The sequence below is a fragment of the Cyprinus carpio genome, chromosome B9, assembly GCF_018340385.1.
Source record: "Cyprinus carpio isolate SPL01 chromosome B9, ASM1834038v1, whole genome shotgun sequence".
Taxonomy (NCBI): domain Eukaryota; kingdom Metazoa; phylum Chordata; class Actinopteri; order Cypriniformes; family Cyprinidae; genus Cyprinus; species Cyprinus carpio.
In genome coordinates, this window is record NC_056605.1 from 22,979,704 (window position 1) to 23,004,979 (window position 25,276).

Genomic DNA, 25,276 nt, shown 5'->3' on the forward strand with positions numbered 1-25,276 from the left:
TGTAAATTTTGCTTCTAATAAGTTGTTAATATGGGCTACAACTCCAATGCTAATGCAGACTAATAAGGACCACAACTCAACAATTAATCAAGCATGTAAGCTCACATTTTTAATCAGGCAGCGATTTCAAAAATTGACATTTGAGATCTGAACCACTATTATAAAAACCCATTACAAATTCCTGAGGGAACCCATGGAAAATTAGCTTTCTGAATAGGTCTATGGATTGACGTCATGATTAAACAGCTCTATTATTGAGACAAACGTTGACAGAATAAACATGTAGAGCTATAAAATGTATGTTGACTGCATAGTGCAGATAATTTGGTCATTTTGAGTGCATTTTGAGATTTTGCTGGCATATACTTCGAAGCAATGGTACATTGTTAACATCACTTTTTAAACATTTCATCCCATTGCTGTGTAGGAGAAAAAAAAAGAGATGTTAAAGAGAAAAAAAGGGGGGTTATCCTCTCACACAGTTGTCAGAACAGTGCATGGTAATGTGTTTTTTTTGTAATTCACTGTAGGTTGTGTACAGTGGCAGGGAACTCAGTCACCCGTTTGGGATTGCACAGTACCAAAATTCCATCTTCTGGACGGAGTACATGAACGCCTCCATCTTCCAGCTGGATCTGGTCTCTGGTGAAGTCTCTCTGCTGAGGAGTGAACGGCCCCCTCTGTTCGGGCTCCGAGTATATGATGCACAAAGCCAGCTGGGTAAAGTCACTTTAACTAAAGAAAAGTTACAAGATGACACATTTTTCATCTTTTTTCAATATTTTGATGAATAATGGTTGGAATTTATCTTTTACCCTTTTAATTCATACAGGTAAGTTGGAATGTAAATTGGTTTGGTCACAACACAGAGGATTATGAATTGCAATGACAGGAAATGAAATTCCAAGAAATGATTCTAATTTTGATTGTTGGCAGAGTAGATGACTTCTGTTTTATGGTCTCCATCTTGTGACCTAATTAATAATGGTTGCTTCTATTTTGAAGACTTTGAAGTAAATTACACTCCATGGCATAAAGAACATTGGTTTATTAATGGACACTACCATTCCATAGCTTGGGCTTAGGAAGTTCTTTTTTATAGAGTAGGACCTGCTTTTTTAATACAGCAGGAATGCATCTATTGGATAAAAATGAGTAAATATTTCAAAATAATAAATGAATAAATATAAAAGAAAATAAATAAGTAAAAGAACAGGTAAAATACAAAATTATATATATATATACCAAATAAATGCTGCCTTGCTGAGCATAACGGACTTCTTTCGAAAGCAGTAAAAAAAAAATCTCTTTTTGCATTCTTTTCAATTCACTCCTGAATGATGCTCAGCGTTGGAATTTGTACATAATGGTTAATTTGACCAAATTGAAATATGCATAAATTAAATAGACAGAAACAAATCTGGCGGAAAATTTTTTCACATATTACATGCAGTAGTGCATTCTTTCAGAAAATTCATAATAAACGACATTTTTAAACACAGTGTGCCTATTACAAATGTTCATGGCTTTAGCTTTGAGTAGCATAGACCCAACTGCAGAGCAGGAGCCGTACTGTTGAGTGGGTGGGTTTAATCCGCTGAAATGGGGAATAAAGCTCTGTTTAGAATGTTTAACTCTGTGTGGATGTCTGAGGCAAGGAGGGATGATTACTGTCATCCTCCCTCATAACTGCCAGTCACAACACGCAGAGGGAGGGACGCTGCTCAGCGGGGCCCTTGCACATGTAGACGAGCGGCACAGAGAACGCAGCCATGTGTTCTACTCCCACATGTTTCATCTCTTACTTACCTAAGGGTGGTGCAGTTTTAGGACAGCAGACAGTACGCTGCTTGTCAAAGAGACTCACTCTTTTGAGAATGACGATGCAGGCAGTTGGGACCAGCAGACTCGTATAATGTTTTAAACATTCTCCTCTTGACATCGAACTTACAGCGTACGTAACACCAAGACTTCTGACAGGAGAAGGTGAGGAGCTGCCGTTATGTCATGTATGAATTTCCTGGCTTTTTGACAGTCTACGTTCTCAGCAGAAGAGGAATTTCTTCAAAGAGCTTGTCAGGAGAAAGATTAATTGTGTTTCCTCTCCCTGGAGTACCACAGAATGGCCATTACAAAACAGTTTTTATCTCATTGGTTCAGGCAATGCCTTTCAACCCCTCTCTAAATGAAACCTTATTATTGTCCCCATGCCTCAACTTAATAAGTGACAGATTTCTCACAAAACTGTGTTTTTCTCCTCTCCTCCCCCATCGTAGGTGTCATTGCCCACACAACGAATTATGTCTGTGAAAGAAAAAGAATGTCAAATGGCCCTCTTCTCCAGTGTTTCCCATAATTTACTTGACGTGTGATTAAAAATAATGTCCCTGTGTACCAACGGCATCCCAGAAGAGCAGGAAATTGGTTCTGAGTGGGCAGTGAAGAAGAACTTTATGTTCTGTGCTTCAAGGAGAGACGTTGCTAAAAGCCATAAAGGGATGAACACATAAACAGCTGTCCTGCTGGTGAGAAAGAAGATTTGTAGATATCTGTTGTTTAGTCCTGTGTTTGTTTTTTAGGTGACAATGCCTGCCGGGTGAATTATGGTGGTTGCGGTACCCTCTGTTTGGCCGTCCCAGGAGGACGGGTGTGCGCATGTGCTGACAACCAGCACCTGGACAAGAACAATGTCATGTGCTCTGGTAGGCTGCTTTAAATATCATTCCCTTAAAAAAATAAAATAAATAAATAAAATAAAATAAATAAATAAATAAATAAAAACACAGGACAAGAAGTCTGAAAAGTCTAGGAGTGTTACTTAAAAAAATAAATAAATAAAACAAATAAAAAAATAAGTAATCATTTACCAGTGTATTCATTCATGATCATGAAAAATTTCTCAAATTGACAAAAATATAATTGTCATATTTAAAATTATTTATTTGACTTATATTTTTAAATATAGTTTAATGTTCAAAAAATGGGAGAAAAAAAATGGAAAAGCTCAATAAGTTAGTACCTTTTGGGCGAAAAGTCCGATAACATGTGCCTTTCCTGGCAGCCATTGGTCATCAAAATGTATTTTATAAAGTGCTCTTTTTAAAATGTAATTTAAAAGCTACATTTCTTTATTATTATTAAGGATTTTGAAAACTGATTTAAAACTATTTGAAACGATTTTTAAATTATACATTTCTAATTTAATTTAATTAATTAATTTATTTCGGTTTGGTTCACTCCTAGTCCTCCATAGAAGTCATCAGTTACTCAAATAAAGACAAAGGACAGAATCAAAGTTTATACTGCTTTAAATAGTTTTTGTCATGTTGCAATGCTATAATAAAGAGTGAAGTAACATGCTTGATTTATTTTAAAAAAGTAGCTTGAGTATAATAGTATAAATTCAAAAAGCAATCTGTTGCTTTATTTGTAGTATTAATCTCAGACTCCACATCACCCCTACATTGAGACTGACTATATTTTCCTTGAAGTTCTTTTTCTACAATTCAGTTTTTCTTCTCCTGAAGACTCTGTAGGTCAAGAGGAGCCCCAGCGGTGCAAAAATGATGAGTTTCAGTGCAGGAACTGGCGCTGCATACGAGTCAATTGGATTTGTGACGGAGATGATGACTGTTTAGATGGCAGTGATGAGGAGGCCCACATATGCTGTATGTACCTTGTTTTTTTCTCTCTGACAGCGATGTATAATCCCTGTTGTGTCTGCTTTACTGAACCATCAAACCTCTGTGGCCTCAAGCTGTGTCATTTAGCATGCACATAGTGTCATATATGTCTGTGATGTATCACTCAATATAAAATTTCCATTCTGTTCAGGTATCACAGGTGTCATCCATTTTTTACCGACCTGGTAACAAGATGAACACTGCAGTAATATTACAATGTTATTTTAAACCTTAAGTTTTTTTTTTTTTTTTTTTTTAGTCTTTAGTATATGCAGTGGTCCAGTATACAGTTTAGTGATCATTATGCAAACATTGTCAAATTCACAATGCCCCAAATGACCAGCCAAAAGCAATAATTCCAGACAGCTGTATAATAAGTAAATATATACAGTATGCTGATAAAATGTATACCATAACTTGAATTGCACTGGATAAAAGCATCTACATAAATGTAAATCTGAACAAGCAGACTGTTTGCATATAATTTGTAGATAATTAACAAGTTGCTAATTGACATCTCAGGGAAAAATGTCTGCAATATCAAACGGGAAGAACGCCAGTATCAAATTGTTCTCCCACACACTGCATTCCACCGCACAATCATCTCATGAGCTAATCAATAAGATAAGCACCATGTTAAAACATTGGGGGCTGAGTCATTTTTCACTATGAGAAATACTTTAACGTGATGTTCTGCCAGAATTATCAGAATTGCAAAATCAATTTTCTGCTCTGCTGGGATGTCCTATAGTTTAATATGGCTGAAACTGTACTGCCTGATCCCACTCGAATCCGGTTTTTCATTTCATCTGTTACTCATTGTCTGTTGGGGACGCGTTGAGTATCCAGGGTTATGAGTAATTGCAGGTTCTATTATTAAATAGAGCAAATAGTAGTGGAAAACACAGGCGCTACTTTAAATAAACTCAAAAGCCTGAGGGCAAACGCATATTTTCGAGATAAGTGTGAAGCTAGCTCAAGAGAATAGATGAATAGCACAATGAAAACTGCTGTGTCAAAACAAAAGTAGAGTATCATGCATATGAACTCACTTATATGTAGAGCAGGCTGTCAGCAGTATAACAAAACATGTCAAATATAAAAATAAAAAATAAATACACCAACAGAAATATATGTCATGCTTTGTAACATTCTTAGATACAGTATGTATAAAAAAAAAAAAAAAAAAAAAAAACATTTTCTGTTTGGCATGCACTGAATTTTTGGTTTCTGTTGTTTCTTCCAGCTAACCACAGTTGCCCGGTTGACCAGTTCAAGTGTCCCAATAATCGCTGCATACCCAAAAGGTGGCTTTGTGATGGAGCCAATGACTGTGGAGATAACGAAGATGAGTCTAATAAAACATGCTCAGGTAGAGCTTGACTCCCTCATACATATTAAACAGGTCCATCCACCGATATGTGCCAGTTATACATCGGGGTCACTTATTATAAAACTCATAAAACGTATTAATCCTCTATGAAGGATTTTTAATATTTTACAACTTTTAACTGTACAACTTACAAAACGAGCATTAATATGACTTAATTATTAATATTTAATAAATAACATCATATAACATCATCAAGTGGCATAAATGGGCAGCAGATTGTCTCGGCAGCATTACTGAGAAATAACATGCATATTTTCATGTTTTAAAATGCAAAATCTTAATTCTTCTTAGTGCATATATACTATTACAGTTACAAAAAGGTTTTAAAACTTGGTTTTCAGTAGGAACTGTGAACATTGCTTTTTTCTTTTGCCATTAAAAAGTGAGTGACAGCATCAGCTTCTGCAACTGTAGAGCAATTCACCTTCTATTTTTGAAATGTTGGTTTGTTATTTATCTCAGTGATGAGTGTTTAAATTCATTATAGCTGTTACTGTTCTCAGGTACAGTAATAGGGCAAGGAGCATTGACTTACTCTCTTATGAGAGCATGATAATCGATAAATGCGTATGTGCAATGAAGTGAACTTTCTCGCATCGGATTGTCAGAATCACTTTTCTCCAACCTTCATTTTACAAACTTGAGTAACTAACACCTGGCCTGTTTCCAGGAGTTAACACTCTTTCACTAGTTTAAGTGCTGTAAGATCAATGGAAGGGAAGAACAGATGTGATAAATGCTGTCAACAGTCTGACATCCCGCTGATAGAGCTGACCCTCCAGCCGGAGACGGCTCGGACCTTTGTTGACTTGGCAGAAGCAGTTAGAGCAAAGCGTTGTGGAACACAAGTGATTATACTGAATCAGTGAGGAGCTGAAATTGACAGCAGATGTTAAAGCGATTTAATATTTCATGATTCAAGATGATCTGAAGCAGAGAATTGCTTGAATTGGCTGTAAAATAGTCTCTGGTGTATCAGTGCAATTTTGATCAGTAAGCTTGGAATTAAATGATTTCCTTTTGGTGGGACTAATTCCTAGAGTCACACATGAGATTAAACTACCTTAAAGAAATTACTGTTATACTTAAATTGATTGCCTCTTAAAGGTGTGTTTAAAGAATAGCCAGTAGGATTAGGAATCAAAAACTGGTGCAAGGTCATTGAATTTTGTGTGTTTAAAAGAACCTTTGTTGTTGTTGTTCTGTTAATGGTTCTGTTTATAGTTTTTTGTTTTGTTTTGTTTTGTTTTGTTTTGTTATATGTTCTGTTCTGTTCTGTTCTGTTCTGTTTTGTTCTGTTCTGTTCTGTTTTGAAACAGCACAAGAATGCTGGGTAAGAAGGGTAGCCCTTCTGTTCCTTTGTTATCCGTTCTTATGAAAGGAGGTGAAGAGTCTTTCCCCCCTTACACTGTAAACAATAAATGTAACAACCTAAATTATATTAATGTATACATTTGTTTTAAGAAACTACTCAGTTTGATTATTTTTTATTTATTTATTGAATTTCAATCAATGTTTGTTTGTTTGTTTTGTTTTGTTTGTTTAATTAGGCTACTTTTGTTTTGTTTCTCCAAGAAGTACAAATTGTATTATTCTGTTGAAACAATCTGTTCTCCAAACATTTCCTAAACATTTTTTTCTTGCTCAAAATGGCCAAACAAGCAAACAAACAAATTATAGAATCATTATATGGAAGCAGAATAAAAATATTATTTACTTTGTGATTAATATCTCAGGTGACCACTGCTAAATACTCTAAATGGCATGAATAATCAGATTATCTTGTTTCCTTTATCGTTTTGTCTTTAGCCCAGCCATGTCGGGCTGGTCAGTTCACCTGTGGTAATGGTCGCTGTGTACCAGAAGCATGGCGCTGTGATCAAGATGATGACTGTGGAGACATGTCAGATGAGTCCACTTCCTGTGGTGAGTCACTGTCCTAGCTAATTGGCTTGGCAAATTTGACTGTGGTGTAACTGGTGAATCTTGTCAGCGCTGTCATCATGAACCTGCTTTATTTAGGACAAGTCTCTCTTATCCCTTTTCCACCAACACAGTGCCACTTCTTGTAAAAAAATCTGGCCCCATTACATGTTTCTGCAACCAAATAAATTAAAAAGGTGTAAGAATGTGACAAATACTGTAATTTTCCATGATTTTTTGTGGACAGTTTATGCTATAAAATAGTAAGTTTGTCTCTCATAAAACACTTGCCAGTTCTAAGAGAGCTTTGACTCTAAAGGTGTATTTTTGCCGCCCACTCTTACATCATTTCGCCACAAACATCTACATGTCAATGTTCAGGACTGAGTACAATGTTAACCAAGTACAGTACATTTCTCTAGCCCCAGAGTTTTTGCTTTTAGAAGCAGAAAGGAAAAAGGAATTAAACTTAGATGCATGAGCTTTTAAGAGTGTGGCGGTAATACAAATCATAGATTCTCTGGCGTTAAAAGCTCACCATAACCACATCCCAGACCTTGAAAGCAGACGAAATGAAATGACACAGGGCTTTGAGAGGAAATGAACCAGGAAGCTTACCACTGTAAACTCCAACAGTGAAACGACTATTCAAAGCAGCACATAAATGCTGGGTAAGACAGGTAGCCCTTTGAAGAGGCTCAGCAATCTCAGTCAGAAAATTGTTCCTTTGTCATCAGTTCTTATGAAATGAGGTAAAGAGTACACCCCCAAATATTTAATCATGATTAATCGGATGATTGTCATAAGTTAACTCATGATTAATCACAACTTAATTGCACCATTTTATGTTCTAAATGTACCTTAAATTAATACTTTTCAAGTTTTTAATACTCCAATCAACAAGGGCAAATTTGGATGCGTTATGCAAATGTATGTTTATTATTAGTAAAGTCATAGTCAACATAGAGCATGTTTCAAAGGTCATAGATGTGTTTCAGAGAACTTGTTCATGTCTATTAGACACATGAAAAAAGAATATAGAAATACCCGATTCCCATTACTTATCTTGCTTTGCTCTGAGCAATTTACTTAAACAAGCCTGTTTGCAGTATTTGCAGGACAGGGCAGCTAACTTCTTCTGAACAAGAAAAATCTATATTATTTATTATTACATTTGTTTGCCTCTCTGTGCCCACATACTGTATTTTGTTGCAGCTAATTTCTCAATAAAACTGTTTTCATTTATAAATTTTACTGTTTCTGTTGTCAGACAACTGAATTAATATGGAATAGTGACTGAAACGCGACACATTGAGACTATATAACCAGCTCTCCCTTCCAAGATGTTAATATGCACAGAAATCCTGATTTATAATCGAGCCATCACCTGATGAAATCAAATAGGCTACCCATAAGATAAAGACAATAGCTGTGCTTTGATTTTGGCTGTACTTTACATTTACACATTTATCCAAAGCTACTTACAGTGCATTCAGGCTGTATTTTTTTTACCAGTATGTGTGTTCCCTGGGAATTGAACCCATAACCTTTTGCGCTGCTAACACAGTGCTCTACCACTGAGCCACAGGAACGCTGTATTTGCATGTAAAATTAGAGAAGCAACATAATATGTGTTTTAACTTAAAGTGTGTTGCTCCTCTCAGCTGCTCGCTGAACAAAGCAGACGCACAGAGAGAGAAAGAGGTGTATGCACGCTGGGAAATAGAGACCTTACAGCGAGCCCTATGAAACTAAATAAGGTTTGGGCATACCCTAAAGATTTGTCACTAGGCGCATTTTTTGGAGAAAAATAAAAGTCGCTAAAGGGGTCCGAAGAGTCACTAAATCGCTAAGTTGGCAACACTGTGCATCTCCATTTCTCCAGCTATGGGTTTGGCCATGGGTCAAACAGAAAATCTGTGCTGTGTTAATCGCACTTTAATAAAATTAGTTCCATTTAAATGAATTTTGCGTTAACACATAATTAACAAAGGGGCGTCGGACTGGGGGTAAAACTAGTACTGATTACCAGGGCCCCAAAGGAAGAGAGGGCCCTTGAAAAGTCTGGAATATATTTTATTTTACCTGGATATTTTCATTGGGGCCCATCAGGAGTGCCTATACATAGGGCCCTGGATCTTGTGCAAAGCCCCTGAATTAACAAGATAGTTTTGACAGTCTTAATATATTTATTTTAATGGAACTACTCAGTTTATTTATCTTAAAGTTGATGGGTATTTATTTATTTATTCATTAATTTATTCATTCCAATTTTCCAAATTTATTCTAAGACAGATACAATTGAAACACAATTCATGTTTATATCTTTATTATGGTATTATGAGAATGGGGTAATCATAACTAAACTAATCTGGCTGCCATTTTAAAATGCTGGACAGCTGAAAAATATCTATAATGTTTAAATATATATATATATATATATATATATATATATATATATATATATATATATATATATATATATATATATATATATAATACATGTCAGTCTCATTGGTGCTTGTGCTGTTTTCTGGTGTCTATGCACAAAAATCACAATTCGAGCATATGATGCATTGTTTCCCTGAGGTCTCTGTGCATTGATATATACATTAAAAGGTCTGTGTAAATGCATCTTTTCAAAGTGGATATATATATTTATTCTCCTTCCTGCCATTTTTACTCCCTCAAGCACAAAATTGAAATTCTGACTCTTCTGCCAATTCTCTATCATGCTATGCGCTAACAATGTAACTTTCTGGGGTTCTGTCACCAAATGCTGCAAATTGCTCAAAGTGCCATTGTCTTGGTTACCTCCGCTGTGTCTTAGGCTGCCTCAGTACACTCTTGCACAAACACTCCCAGTGTAAGCAGTAATTAGAGTGTACGCCTGACTTCACTTAATCATAATCAAGCTGGGCTGAAAGACGTGGAGCTTCACTGCATCTCACAACTGCACTGTGCACAACACACAACACACCTGAAATGCAGTGGCGCTCTGCTTGCTGTATGGTAATTGCTATTTTCGAAGTATTCTTGAAAAAAAAAAAAAAAAAAATCCTACCAAGAATATTGGTTTAACAGTATAGCTGTGGCAGTTTTGGTATTAACTATCACTAACAAAAAAAGTATAAATAAAAAAGTTAACTTGACCTTAAAATAAGATACATTGTCATTTGTAATGGCTCTTTTGAATTTAATTCAAAATTACAAATAACGTTATGATACGCTATGGTTATTTTTGAAATTTTAGACTGTGATTAGATTAGATTAGATTAGATTCAACTTTATTGTCATTGTACATGTAAGGTACAAGGCTACGAAATGCAGTTAGCATCTAACCAGAAGTGCAATAAGCAGTAAGTACAAGATATACAGTGTTTACAATATGTTACAAATGTACAATAAATATACAGATAAGGCAGTACTACAGATTTTTAAATACTATCAGCATGATATACAGATGGGTGTACTATGAACATACTATACAGATGGATTATGTAATAAGTGTATGTACACTATAAGCAGAAACTATGAGCATTATTATTATATATGGACAGTAAAAAGTCCATAGAAAATATTCCAGTGTGCAAATGGATCATTCAGTATTCTGGGTGAGCAGACAGTAGTTCAAGTAATAACAAGTGAACTGTTTTTTGTTTGTTTGTAAGCCAGATGTAGTGATGGGGTGAGGAGTGTGTGTTTGGTGTGTGTGTGTGTGGGGGGGGTGTCAGAGGGCAGAATTCAGTAAGGAGGCAGCTGTAGGGAAAAAGCTGTTCCTGAGTCTGCTAGTCCTTGTCCGGAGGCTCCTGAAGTGCCTCCCGAAGGGCAGGAGGTTAAACAGTCTATAGTCTGGGTGAGAGGAGTCCTTAAGAATGCTGCGAGCTTTACGTAGACACCGTTTTCTCTGGATGTCCTCAATAGCAGGGAGTGGTGTCCCTGTGATGCGTTGGGTGGTTTTCACCAAGCTCTGCAGTGCCTTGTGGTCAGCAACTGAGCAGTTCCCATACCACACTGTGATACAACTGGTCAGGATGCTCTCGATCGCACACTGGTAAAAGTTCACCAGGATGGCTGTAGACAGCTGGTTCTTCTTCAGTGTCCTGAGGAGGAAGTGGCACTGGTGAGCCTTCTTAACCAGGCTGGAGGTGTTTGTGGTCCAGGACAGGTCCTCTGAGATGGTGGTTCCCAGGAACTTGAAGCTGGAGACACATTCAACAACCATGCCGTTAATATGGATGGGGTCGTGCGTGCTTCCTTTCTTCTTCCTGAAGTCCACAATGAGCTCCTTTTTCTTGCTGGTGTTAAGGAGCAGGTTGTTGTCAGCACACCATGAGGCGAGGCGCACCTGTAGGCAGTCTCATCGTTGTCTCTGATGAGGCCAATCACCGTGGTGTCATCTGCAAACTTGATGGAGTTGGATCCATGCACAAGCTTGCAGTCGTGGGTGTAGAGGGAGTAGAGGAATGGGCTCAGCACACAGCCCTGTGGTACGCCAGTGTTGAATGTGATAGTGGTGGAGCAGGTGTGGCCTGACCTAACATGCTGAGGTCTGTTGGTCAGAAAGTCCATAATTCATTTGCAGAGGGAGGTGTTAATGTCCAGGTCTCCAAGTTTTGTGGTCAGCTTGGAGGGAATGACAGTGTTAAATGCTGAGCTGAAGTCAACAAACAACATCCGAACACTTGTATTGTTATTGTCCAAGTGTGTGAGTACAGAGTGCAGCACTGTGCATACTCCATCCTCTGTGCTCCTATTGCTACGGTAAGCAAATTGGTGTGGGTCTAGTGTGGGTGGGAGGCAGTGGCTTGTAGTTTAAATGGAACATCCAGATGTCCTGGATGCCCTGCCACATGTGTCGGGGGTCAGAGACGGAAAAGTGCTCTTCTACCTTTAGCTTGTAGCAGTACTTGGCCTTTTTGATGCCCCTCCTCAGGTAAGCCTTGGATTTGCTGTAGGTCTGTGAGTCATTTAATCTGAAGGCAGTGTTGCGGGCTTTCAGCAGGAGTTGCACCTCCTTGTTCATCCATGGCTTCTGATTGGGGTACGTTGTGATCTGATGTGATGTGCCATATGATCACTGTTGCCAACTCTCGCAAGATAAATAAGCAACCTCAGCTTCAAACCCACATGGAAAGAACCTATATGAGGATATATGCGCACATATGAAACCTATATGCAGTTTATATGCACATATATGCTGCATATATACAACATATATGCACATATATGATAATATATATGCTGCATATATGCGTATATATGCCACATAATGGCGTCAGTCAGAGCAAGAAGTACCAGTCAGGTAAGAAAATCTAAAGTTTTCCTTGTGTTAAGTCAAAGTCTTTAATTTCTCTTTGAGTTTCTGTTTTGGGGTGCTTTTGTTTTGCATTCTAGTATTGTGTAATCGGTTTATTGCACCGTTAATAGATGATTTTGAGCGGTTGGGAGATGTGAAAGCGCATGACTCTCTGTAACGTTTTGACTTTAGTATATATATATACTAGGGCTGAAACAATTAGTCGACATTATTGTCAACGTCGACGATAAAACAAATTGTCGGCAAATGTTTTTGAGTATAATGTGAGACCCTGCAATAATAAGACTGCATTACAGCTCTAATGATTCAGTTCAAAAGAAGAAGACAGCGCTTCAGTTAACCTGAAAACCTGAGGCTGCTGAGCGGCGTTTGGATGAATATGTAAATATATACTATGCGCCTTCCTCTCAATAACTAAATAAACACAACAAAAACTGACCACGATGTAAAAGCAGCACTTAAGAACACATTTGATTACAGCGATGTGGATGTTTGCACGAACTCTGAGGTTCGGCACTCCAATAAAGAAAAGTCCACCCACATGGAAATAACCTATATAAACATATATGTTTTAATATAGGTTTTGATATAGGTTTTTAATATATGTGACATATATAAAACCTATATCAAAACCTATATTAAAACATATATGTTTATATAGGTTATTTCCATGTGGGAAAACAAGCCTAAAACAAGCCCAATATTTTTTTGGTGAATTATTATCATCAATATTATTTATTATCAATTATTTATTACCAATAAATGAGCCGCAGTGTATTAAACTGAAATCACTCTTTTATCTGAAAAGCAAAAACAAATGTTATTTTACAAAAATAAGCAAACTACAACAAAGTTGGAACAAAACTCATCTCCAATCACCTGTGAGCAGAAAAGGATTGGAGAAATGGAAAAGGAGAAAAAAATAAGAGCTTCAAAGGGGATCTGTAACATAGCCACGTATTTATAGCATACTAAAATATAGGCTAAATGATCCAAATTTATATACTCTTAGTGTTAGTATAGGACTACTTTTTTTTTACAGCCAATGATAATTAATACATTACAAAAACATTGTAAAAGTAAAAAAAAATAGGCTAAAAGAAAGTCATCCCACTACCCTACTATGTCTACTATCATCACTTGGATTACAGCATCACGCGCCTATTTGAATGTGATTTTTCTCCTGTGAGGGGGAGGAGTGGGCGGAACATTTGGCAAATTGTGCTGCAGCACTTATATTATTGCACTCTTTGGCTATTAACTGTGAGCAGACAGAGTGTCAATCAATGCATTGGAGAACATGGCGAACATACATAAAGAAACAAAGTTGCTTGTCAGATTTCCCTAACAAGCAACAATATTTTTTAAAATAAGCCCAAAAAATTGCAACCCGCGACCCAAGAATTTTTCTTGCAACTTTACAAAAAAAGAAGCCCGAAGTCATGTATAATACGCAGACTTGGCAACTCTGCATATGATGTGTCAGGTTTGGCACAACTCATTCAAGAGAAGCAAAATGTGGAAATGTATTATCAAATTAATCAAAATGTAAAATTCTTAAATTGTATATATCAAATGGATATATTGATATATATGTAATAAATATGTATATATTACATATAATTTTTAATAATATTAATATATATTTTAATATTTAAAAATATAATCTTTTTAAGCCCTTTGTCTCAGTGTTGCTGTAGTTGCTACACTTTTCATTTGAAGGAAAGAATAGTAACAATAACTGTTGATGGATGAATAGGATCATGTTTTATCTAGTAATTTAGTATTTTGGAAATGGGACTATAATAATAATAATAATAAAAGTAATTTAATAAATGAATTTTTGCTTCTATTTCCATTATCGGACAGCAACTCTGGTGATCTTGAAAACACTTCCAGATAGGATTGTTTTATAATCTAAAAGATATGAACTTGAACTGCCACTGTCTACTGCACAGATTTGTGTAAGTGATTTTTTTTTTTCTCCTTCAAATCAAATTTCAGTGGGCAGAGTTATTACCCCTGCAGTCTCACTGCTTGTTGTTGAACCTGATGTATTGTGAAAACTGGATGTTGAAAGTAGTAATTGCCAAAGTCAGGGGACTGGAACACTCTGTTGTGAAATTTAGAAGTAGGATTTACTCCTGTCAACAATAACAGAGACATGTTCTGGGAATAAATGTTCAAACACAACTATTTTTTTATTTTTTTATTATTATTTGTTGACTCACCTGTAATCTTGACTTGTAACAGTCCTCTCCTAGATTAGCAACACTCCGAATGATGTGCTTTCCACTGACTTCTAAGAGTTCTTATTTGTGCCGGCAAAGGTTTTATTTGTGAGGGGGAAAGTACAATTCTCTAAAAGTAATTTTCTCAGGGAAACCCATGGGATCTGTTATTTCTGAAATCTCACATGCTCAGTTTACAGCTGTTGGTGTTTTGGAGATGTCACCCAGTGGAGCAAAATCGCTTTTAAGAAACGGTGAATGATGCCTATGCTCATATTCAAGAAATTGTTGCTTAATTTTGCATTAATTTTCACAGGTTAACAATTCACATTTTCACCAGTTTCAACCCAATTATAGATAAATATGGCCATATTTTGATGACTCTTTAATTGTTCTGTAATGAAGGAAAATAAATATGCATAATTTTAAAGTGTCCAAAGTGCACATTTTCATGCATGTTGTTCTCCACTCTCCACTCATAAATAAATAATTAAAGAGAGAGAGGGAGGGAGGATTGTCTTGATTAAAACATATTCTGAGCACTTATATGTAAATGAATGAACTGTGATCTATTCTATAACAAGAAGCTTGTTCCATCAGTCCCTTCAAGCTATGAGTCATGAGTTATTAACATCGTGCCCATTAAAACAGCACTTAAACCTAAGACGCTCCAAGGAAACTATCCATGTTCATGTTCAAAATATATATTGGTTGTGGTTTGCTATTTGTATGATTACTTATAATAATACTTTCATGTCAGAGCATAGTCCACAATCAAGTACAGCTAGAAGACATGAGAATATTTAACACATACAGTCTGAGAAGCATCAAAAACATTCACTAAAAAAAAAAATGCACGATCACATGCTTATAATTACCTTTGATAACTTGAAAATGGTTTCATCTGTGGATATGCTCATACTACCTGGTAGACTGTGTGGAGGTTTCTTGACTGAGCTGAGAGACACTTTAAAGAGAAACAGATGTTGTTCCTCCACTGCGTATCATGTCACTTTTCCTGTACGCATATGAGTGCTGATGTATTCACAAAAAGATTTAATGCAGTACAAAACAAGATACTTATGAGCTTGTGCAGACTGCATTCATCAAAAAACTTGTAAATGCGCTAGTGGTTTTTTCCATAAACTAATCTTTATCCTAAAAAAAAGTCAATTTTCACCTAAGGCATCATGATCCACAGGTTAATAGCAAAACCTGCAGTAATTCATAATGTTGAAACAATAACCTTTTGATATCTTTAAATCAACGCTGTAGTAAAGCGCACAAACCATGCTATCTCATAGCTGGTGTGTTATTGCTTCCTGGCAAGCTCTTATTGCCTCTGACTGTTTTCCACTGCATCTATGAGGTCACGTTTTCCCTTTGTTTGTGCTTTCTTTTCATTACCCTTAGCAAGAAAATAGCACTAATTCACAGTGACATTTCACATGACCTTCAGGGTGTTTCGTTTTCTGCAATACTGGCACTAAACTCCAGTGGTATGACTAGTGTTTAAAAAATGCAGTGCACTGCAAGAGAATAGTTACTGATTTAAGCTCACCCCCAAACTTGCAAGAAACTATGAAATTTCCTGAGGACAAAAGAGCCTCCAAATTTAATCTATTAGCATGACAGGGCAATCTGTGCCAGGACAAACTTCTTTTGCAATTTTTCAAAGCTAAAAGCTAAATGAAAAATGGCTTCGCTTCTCCAGTGTATCAAAGAGACAGTGATGTATTGGACGTGGTTCAAGCATCGCGGCGAACGTTTCTCACAGTCTTTCTTTCCTCTCACAGCGTTCCCTACCTGCGAAGCTCTCAGCCAGTTCAGCTGCGCTAATGGGAGGTGCATTAGCATGAAGTGGCATTGTGACTCAGGTAAGTGTATCCAGAAGTAAGAAAATACTTTACCATTTGCTTTACTTGCTCTTCCATTTAGCACTATGATGTATTAACCTATTTTCTTGGGAGCTGATAAAAGAAAGCCCGGCACTTTAATTCAATTAAGTCCATTGATCCTACTGTCCAGTCTTTTTTGTCGCACAAGAAATTCATCACATTAATAACCATTAAATATTCACAGATTATTTTATCTGAAATATCTCCATTTCAGATCAAGGAGGGTGTAAAATAACGACCTCTATAATTTATTGCTGGCCCTCAAGGTCTGCAATACGTTATTGCCTGCATGCAGCACTTAAACAACAATAAAACTTGCTCTTTTTATATCTGTTTTTCTTATTTCTTTCTATCTCCCCTTTTTTTTTGCCCTCAAATGAGAGCATTCAGCCAATGTCAGCATATGGAGGCAGTTTTTCTCATCCAGGGTCAGGGCCTTCAGATACCTTGCTGATTTTTCAGCACAAAATGAGGCTTGGCGTAATTCGATGCCCTGAAGACTCTTGTTTGAAAATCTCCTGTGGTGCTGTCCCCTGTTTTATCATTTCAGTTCCTAGTATTGTGCAACAAAGCATGAGGCACAACAGGGTTAAAGACCCCCTTAAGGAAAAAGTGACATTTTCTGGTACCAAAGTGTATGACGATCATAAAATCTATTTATTTTTTATTGTATTTTGATGGAGCAACACAATTTGTCTGACAATACATGATGAAAAACACCCTACCACTGCTGTTCAGAAGTTAAAGTCATTTTTTTTTTAAAGAAATTAATATTTTTATTCAAAAAGGATGCATTAAATTGATCAAAAGTGACAAAGACATTTATAATGTTACAAAAGGTGTCTATTTCAAATAAATTATATTATTTTGTCATTTATATTCACCAAAGAATCCTGGTGGGAAGACAAAACTTATCATGGATTTCACAAAATCATTAAGCAGCACAACAGTTTTTTTTTTTTTTTTTTTAATATTGATAATATTAAGAAATGTTTCTTGAAAATCAGCATATTATAGAATGGTTTCTGAAGGCTCATGAAGACTGGAGTAATGGCTGCTAAAATTCAGTTTTGCCATCACAGAAATAAATTACTTTTTTAATATATATATATATATATATATATATACACACACATACATTATCTAATAACAACAGGCTTGGTGTGTGTATATAAAAAACTTATTTAAAAAAAAAATACTACCAAAACTTTTGAATGGTATTGTATGTCTACATGATACTGTCAAAAATTTTCTGTGGTAATAAATTTAGTTACTCTGCATGATACTAATTCTGCATGACTGTACTGTGTTTGTGAGTGTAGATGATGACTGTGGAGACAACAGTGATGAGGCGGGCTGCATCCACTCCTGTGCTAATGGTCAGTATAAGTGCACCAGCGGCCGGTGTATCCCAGACCACTGGGCCTGTGACGGCGACAATGACTGCGGGGACTACAGTGATGAAAATGTGACTTGTGCTGGTGTTGCCCCTGGTAGGACATCACATTTCTCTCTTTGCCTTATGTGTTTCCTTTTTTTTTTTTTTTTTTTTTGGCATGGACCATGTGGCTGTTATTTTTGGTTGGTATACATATGCATCAGATCTATATATTTTGAACAGCATCTTCTGTGAGCATCATTTTTAAATTCAAAATTTGAGGCTCCTGCATTCTGATTCATTTGATCATTTGTGCACCATCTAGATTTGGTTATATTAGATTCAACTTCATAGTATTTATACAAAACAGAGAGCCAGTAAAATATACTTAGCATCCAACCAGAAATGCAAATAGTAAAATAGCATATAATTAAATCTGGAATCTCTAGATGGCGTAATCTGACATAATCACATCATTTTTCACATGCTGCAGCTGATTGTTTTTTTTTTCTTTTTGTCAGCAGCCAATGAGCTTGCTACTCAAAAATTTAAATACTCAGCTAGTGCTTGATGTAGTAGTTGCAGCATCAGAAAGCCTCCACCTTCCCCAGCTCCACCTGTACAGATCTGCTGTGGAGTGATTTCATTTATGTTATATAAGGGGTTTATTTCATATATGTTATATGTGCAGCAGCAGCATCTCTTAGATGTTCACAGCGGCATGTCTTGGGATATATTGGCAGTAGCAAGTCTCTGTACTCTCAGAGAGTTGCCATGACAAGAAAATATGGTAAAATGCAAATGAGCCATAAATGGCATTATAGTATATAGCAAAGGATCTGAGCAATGTGACTGCCACAGACAAATCACATCACTGTCAAACTTTAATCATATAATGAGATATCGCCCAATATGCCATTATAACTGAATTTAAAATTGTGGGGGAAAAAAGTCTTGACCTTGATGATTCAGAAATATTGTCTTTACAGTGTTACTATTAACACTACAGTTACAGTGTATGGCCAATAAAAGCATCAGAGTAATCAAATAGCGTTTAGAGAGGTCACATTTCTCTGTTACATTAATTAAAAATGCATTTGTGTTCGTTTCTATACACAAACAACTTAACCAACTTACCAAGTGGTTCCCAGAGAATCTGTTTAACACAACTAATTAGCAGACTAACAAAGAGCCGAATGATAGCGTTCAAGTCAGTCTTGCTTGTAATTGCCTTGGAGCAATGGCCCTAATTTGAGGAACACAAGTTTAAAACTTTCTCTCTTTTTCTTCACTTGACAGATCTAATCTCATCTAAGCTCACTAGGGAACCACCTTACAGATTTGAATCTTTTAATCTGCTGTAATTACCTCTGAAAGCTGAGGCCGAGTCCTCCGATGCTTTCAGCTCACCAGCTTGTCACAAAAATGTTAGAGCCATTCATCAAACGGGCTCCTGATGGAGGTCCTCAGCTCCTGTCCGTCTCTGAGGGTTTGTCCGACTCATATCCTCCCAATGCAGGGCTCAGATCATTGTATAACACATGCTCTGTATGTGTAAAGTGAAGGAGACACTGGTAACTCTCAGCATTAGCCTTAAGCAAAGAAGGGGGCCCTAGTCTTTAAGGGTTCGTAATGTTACCAGCTGTCTTTTTCAGGAGGCCATTTGTTTTGTGTGATGGCAGGCAGGGGATTGAGGTGGGTTTGGTGTATAAACACGCTTTTGAATTATGTATTTAATTCCTGTCAATTGTCAGGGTTCAGAATGAATCAGAAACTTGAAGCAGGCTACAGCAAAAAATACTTTTCTTTTGTGCTCGTCTTACTCTTGAAGAAAATCTCGCCCCTGTCCTTTGCGTTAAAACGCACAGACACTTAAAGTCTTTGCCAGTGTCGGAGAGTATTTAAATATTTATTAACTTGACAAGAGGAAATCTTGAAGTATGCTTGATAAAACTCTGCCAGTTTAACATTATTAAGGCTGGTTGAAGTAGTTTGATGTGAGAGCGTCTGTGAGCTTTAAAAACTTTTCTTTTCTGTTTTCCTTGCCATTTTTTATCCTTAGCTGTGACATTATTGATTCTTTTAGTACATTCAGTAATAAATATTGTTAGAAAAGTGTTCTTTCTTTGGCAGTTGATATATATATATATATATATATATATATATATTTTTTTTTTTTTTTTTAAGAAGTTGCATAAATTCAGTTAATTCACACTGTCTCACAGTTGAATGTTTTATTCACTTAAAATAACAGACTCATTAGAGTAATAGTCTACACTGGAATTGGACTACACTGGTCCGCTGTGTGTGTTTGATTCAATAAAAAGACCTGTTTCATTAGAGTCATTTGTTTGGGAATGGAACCACATTGGTCATGCTGTGCTTTATTTTTTAAAATGAACTAACTCATTAGGATCATTTGTTATGGAAATGGACAGAATTAGTCATTCTGTATGTGTTTGAGTCACTAAAAAGAACCAGCTGATTATAATCATTTATTAGAGAATCGGACTGCACTGGCCACACTTTGTGTTCTATTCACAAATATGAACTGACTCATTAGAGTCTTTTGTTCAGGAATTGGTCGCATTGTATGTGTATGATTCACTAAAAAGAATCAACTTTTGAATTGGAGTACCGATCACACTGTACATGTTTGATTCACTCATTCAAGTCTTTTGTGCTGGAATTGAAATGCACTGGTCATGCTGTGCGAGTTTAATTCGCTCAAAAGAACTGACTCATTTGAGTCATTTGGGTTGGAACTGGACTACACTGGTCATGTTTAATGTTTCTTCATACACTAAAAAACACTCATTAGAGTCTGTTTGAAAATTGAACTGCTCTTGGCACTCTGTACATGCTATATTTACTAGAAAGAGCAGACTCGTCAAACTATATTTGTTTGATGCACTAAAAAGAACTCATTAGAGTCATTTGTTTGGAATCAGAATATCCCAGGATCAATCTCAGTTGTTTGTGTCATGTCCAGCTTTGCCTCCTGTGGAATGCAGTGGAGAGGAGTTTCACTGCCGTGCTGATGGGACCTGCATCCCCGAGCGCTGGCGCTGCGATGGGGATAAAGACTGCGAAGATGGCAGTGATGAAACAAACTGCAAAGGCGTCAAGAGAATGTGTGATCCCCAGGCAAAGTTTACTTGCAAAAGCTCAGGTAAGCTTACCAGGTGTTCCTCAAAACCAGTTAGTCTGTACTGACCGTACGTTTATTTCATGCACTGACCTACAGCTATATTTTCTCCTTGTGTTCTGTATAACATACTCTATATCAAAACTGTTAAATTCTGTGAAGCAGCGGGTGATATTTTATACCAGAATGCCATCCTTGAGCTTTCAGTTATCTTTGCCTCTTGCAAATTGTGTCGGATGATAAATCCAGCCTGTTTTTCGTTACATGGTGCAATCTTTTGCAATATCTCTGTATGTTACAATTCGTATTTATGAAGAACAGCTGAGATGAATGGTGTGAGCTGGAATGATTTGTACTTCACAGTGAGGCGTATTTTGGTAGCAGCGTGATTGTTCCATATTCAGTTACAGTAGTTATGACATTAAACTAAAAAGGTGAGGTAGGTCATTTCTGTGCCACTAGCATTAATAAATGGAAAATTAAGACACCTGAAGGTTTCACAAAAACTCCTGAATTTGCTATTAGTCAGTCAAACTGACAGTCCAGTCCCTAATTTGAAGCTCTGGTTAAGCCAATGTTGCTGTGTTGGACTGGATTTGAATTCAGCTTTCTGTGTTTCTTTCGAGCATATTTGGTGTAATTTGTATCTATCAGAAGTTTTTTCTCCACTCAGACCATAGTGAAATCAATCAACACGGGGCTTTTTGATGTAGCAGTTGCCCTAATTGTAAATGATTGCCTTGAAAAGACATCTACAGCCAAGCCATAAAAGAGCTCAAGAATTGCTCGTTGTTTTGTTCCTATTCCTTTTGATGTCAAAAATGTGCTAAAAAACAGCAGCGTACACTCTTTCCAGACCACTGCACTGCACACTGAATGCCAAATCCCATATCATTTTGACAGGCTCAGAAACAGACTGAAGTGTGTTCACCTGTTTATCTGATCATGAACGTAGACTGAACACAAGGAAACCCGACTGCCGCACACTGTTTCTCAATCCTTTTTTTCTTCTTTATTCAGCAAGGATGCACTTTAATTGCTCAAAAGAGATATTAAATAAATGTATAATGTTTCGAACAATTTCTATTTCAAATAATTTATGTTCTTTTAGAACTTTCTATTCGTCAAACAATTCTGCAGAGACAGTATTATAGTTTCCAGAAAAAAAAAAATATATGTATATATATTAAGCACTTAATAAAAATATTAACTGTTTTTAACATAATATATATATATTATGTTAAAAACAGCTTTCTTCTACTCTGATGAGTCCCTCAGTCCCTGCTACTGAAAAACAACCCCACAGCATGAGGCTGCTACCAGCACACTTTACTTTTGGGATGGTACTTTGCAGGTGATGAGCAGAGCTGGTTTCCATCAAACATGATGCTTGGAACTGAGGTTCAACAGACCAGATAATATTGTTTCTTAAGGTCTGAGGGTCCTTTGGGTGCTTTTTTGCAAATTTTAAGTCCTCACTGAAGAGAGGATCGAGTCTTGCCACGCCGCCATAAAGCCCAGATCAGTTGAGTGTTGCATTGATATTTGTCCTTCTGTAGATTTCTCCTATCTCCACATATGATCATGGAGCTCAACTATAGTGACCATCTGGTTCTTGGTCACCAGTCGAGACAATGCCCTTCTCCATCAGTTGTTCAGTTTGGCCAAGAGGACAGCTCTAGGAAGAGTCCTGGTTGTTTCAAACTTCTTCCATTAAGGGTAACAGAGACTACATGCTTCTGTGAACATTCAGTGAAGCAGAATTTTTTTCTGAACTCTTTCCCAGATGTGTGGCTTGACACAAACCTGTTTCTGAGCTCTACAGTCAGTCCTTTTGACCTCAGGGTTTGGTTTTTGCTCTGATATGCATTATCAGCTGTTTTTATTATGATGTGTTTGCCTTTCCAAATCATACCCATTCAGTTGAATTTGCCACAGGTTAACTTCACTCTAAGTTTAGTAACATCTACAGTACAAGCAATATGAATGTTCCTGAGATAAATTTCAACTGTCCCAGATAAGGGTATGAATACTTGTGCAGTGTATATATGTATATATGTGTGTATATATATATATATATATATATATATATATATATATATATATATATATATATATATATATATATATATATATATATATATATATATATATATATATATATATATATATATATACCTGTACACCCATACAGCTTTGTGTTGTAATATATACAGTAGTCAAAATTTGAAGTTAATCAAAGATGTCCTAACAAGAAACGCATTTTGGTCTTAGGTTTTAGGACAACTTTGATCAAAGGTTTTGATCCACTTCAAATGTTGAATATTGTATTAAAACTAATAATAATAATAATAATAATAATAATAATAATAATAATAATAATAATATTTTCACAATAGTACCATTATACTTTATTTTTGATCAAGTAAAAAAAAAAGTAAAGTATTTTTTTTTTTTGATCAAAAAAAAAAATACTTGATCAAGTATTTTTGATCAAGTATTTTTGATCAGTCAAGAGACAAAAACATAAAAAAAAAAAAAAATCCTTACAGACCCCAAACCTTTGAACGAAGCCTTCACAGGAAGCTTGGAGGCTGAAATTTTGGATGCATTCATCTCAAAGCATCTCTCTGACATCCTCTAAATCCTCATGATCCTGGGGTATTCATACCCTGCGCTGATCCCCTGTAAATTTATAGGACTTTAGTGCAGTTGCTTTGACCTTTATAAAAGCCTTCACAGTGAGCAAGAAGCCTGAAACCTCAGTGTGTTCAGTATCTCAGCAGCCTTCTGTTACTTTATAAAGTGTAATTTGTCTAAATTAAAAAATAATTTAAAATCTAGCATCTTTAATTTAATGAATGAGCTCCACTGTGTGAAAAATAAATGTTTAATAATAAAAAGGTTTAAACAAATGTTGCAGTGGGTCTCTGAGGGTTAAATGAGCTAAAGCTTCTTTATTCATCTGACGTCATGCCAGTTTGACGTTCCGCCACCTTTTAAAATTTACCCAGATTTATCTTCATGCTCACCTACAAACAACAAATTAAGCCTGACAGTTTGATTTATATAGCGGTCTGACTGAATCTTGTGTCCCCAGGGAAGTGTATCAGCAAGAGCTGGGTGTGTGACGGTGACAACGACTGTGAAGACCGCTCGGATGAAGAGTCGTGTGAGTCCTCCCTCTGTAAGCCCCCCACTCAGCCCTGTGCTAATGACTCCAGCACCTGCCTGCCCCCCAACAAGATCTGCGACGGGAGAAACGATTGTGCTGACCATTCCGATGAGGGTCCTTTCTGTGGTGAGTGCATGCAAGGCTTTGATAAGAGGCTCATCTGCTGTATTGCTTCAATATTTGATGAAATATGAATTATTTCAACTCAAAATTTTGATTGGATGAGCCATGCCGAATAAATTTGCACCTGTGACTGCTAATTCTACATTAGTGTGTCTATGTTACTTAGCAACTGTAAACAGACTGCACTTAGGGTAAGGAACTGTATTACTTTGCAGAATAATGATTGATTCCAATTATTATTACACTGAAAAAAAATGATGGTCTACAAACAGTTTTCACTCAGACATTACTAGTGAATTTCACAAAACAATTATAAGGAAATGGCAAGTAACGTTATTTAATGAAATAATATTTTCTTGTAAAATCTTCTTAGTCTTTTTTATTATTATTTACCACTTTGAAAAAAAAATTCAGTGTATTTGTTTTATTATTATTTATCATTGCAAATTACGTATTATACATCGTCTTTTGTCATATCAGCAAAATAAGCTTCAAAGTGGTTTTATGAGTTTACATTTAAGAACCTCCTTTAACCCATGGTAAAATTCCTGTAGTGTTATTACTATTTATATTATTATATTATTATTTATATATAATTATAATATTTATTAAAGTTAGGTTTTATTTTATTATTTTCGGTTTCATTATATTTTTAAAGTTTCAATAATTCTGATATGGGTTTTATTATTATTATTATTATTATTATTATTATTATTATTATTATTATTATTATTATTGTTGTTGTTGTTGTTGTTGTTGTTGTTGATGTTGTTATTGTTGTTGTTGTTGTTGTTATTGATACTTCTATATACAGGGTAGCTTTAATTTCCTTTTAATTTTGTTTATTGTAATTTGAGTGCTTCAACTTAAACTAATTATTATTTTGATTACTTACTTTGCCAAGGCATTAGTTTTTCATCTAATATTTGTTTTATTTTTATTTTAATGGTTTCAGTATGAGTTAACAGTAACAGCACTGGTGTAAAGCATGGCTTTCCGTGGCA

General features: G+C 36.0%; 1 protein-coding gene across 1 annotated transcript in view; it reads left to right on the top strand.

Annotated features, from left to right (window-relative positions):
* lrp1bb (low density lipoprotein receptor-related protein 1Bb) overlaps positions 1-25,276 on the top strand; it is a 247,096-nt gene that overhangs the window by 128,233 nt on the left and 93,587 nt on the right. The window contains exons 14-22 of the mRNA XM_042731628.1: positions 531-720; positions 2,580-2,702; positions 3,528-3,668; positions 4,930-5,055; positions 6,886-7,002; positions 16,347-16,427; positions 17,771-17,941; positions 20,819-20,998; positions 24,075-24,275. Of these exons, the coding sequence (XP_042587562.1) occupies positions 531-720; positions 2,580-2,702; positions 3,528-3,668; positions 4,930-5,055; positions 6,886-7,002; positions 16,347-16,427; positions 17,771-17,941; positions 20,819-20,998; positions 24,075-24,275 (1,330 nt within the window). The remainder of the gene's footprint in view (positions 1-530; positions 721-2,579; positions 2,703-3,527; positions 3,669-4,929; positions 5,056-6,885; positions 7,003-16,346; positions 16,428-17,770; positions 17,942-20,818; positions 20,999-24,074; positions 24,276-25,276) is intronic.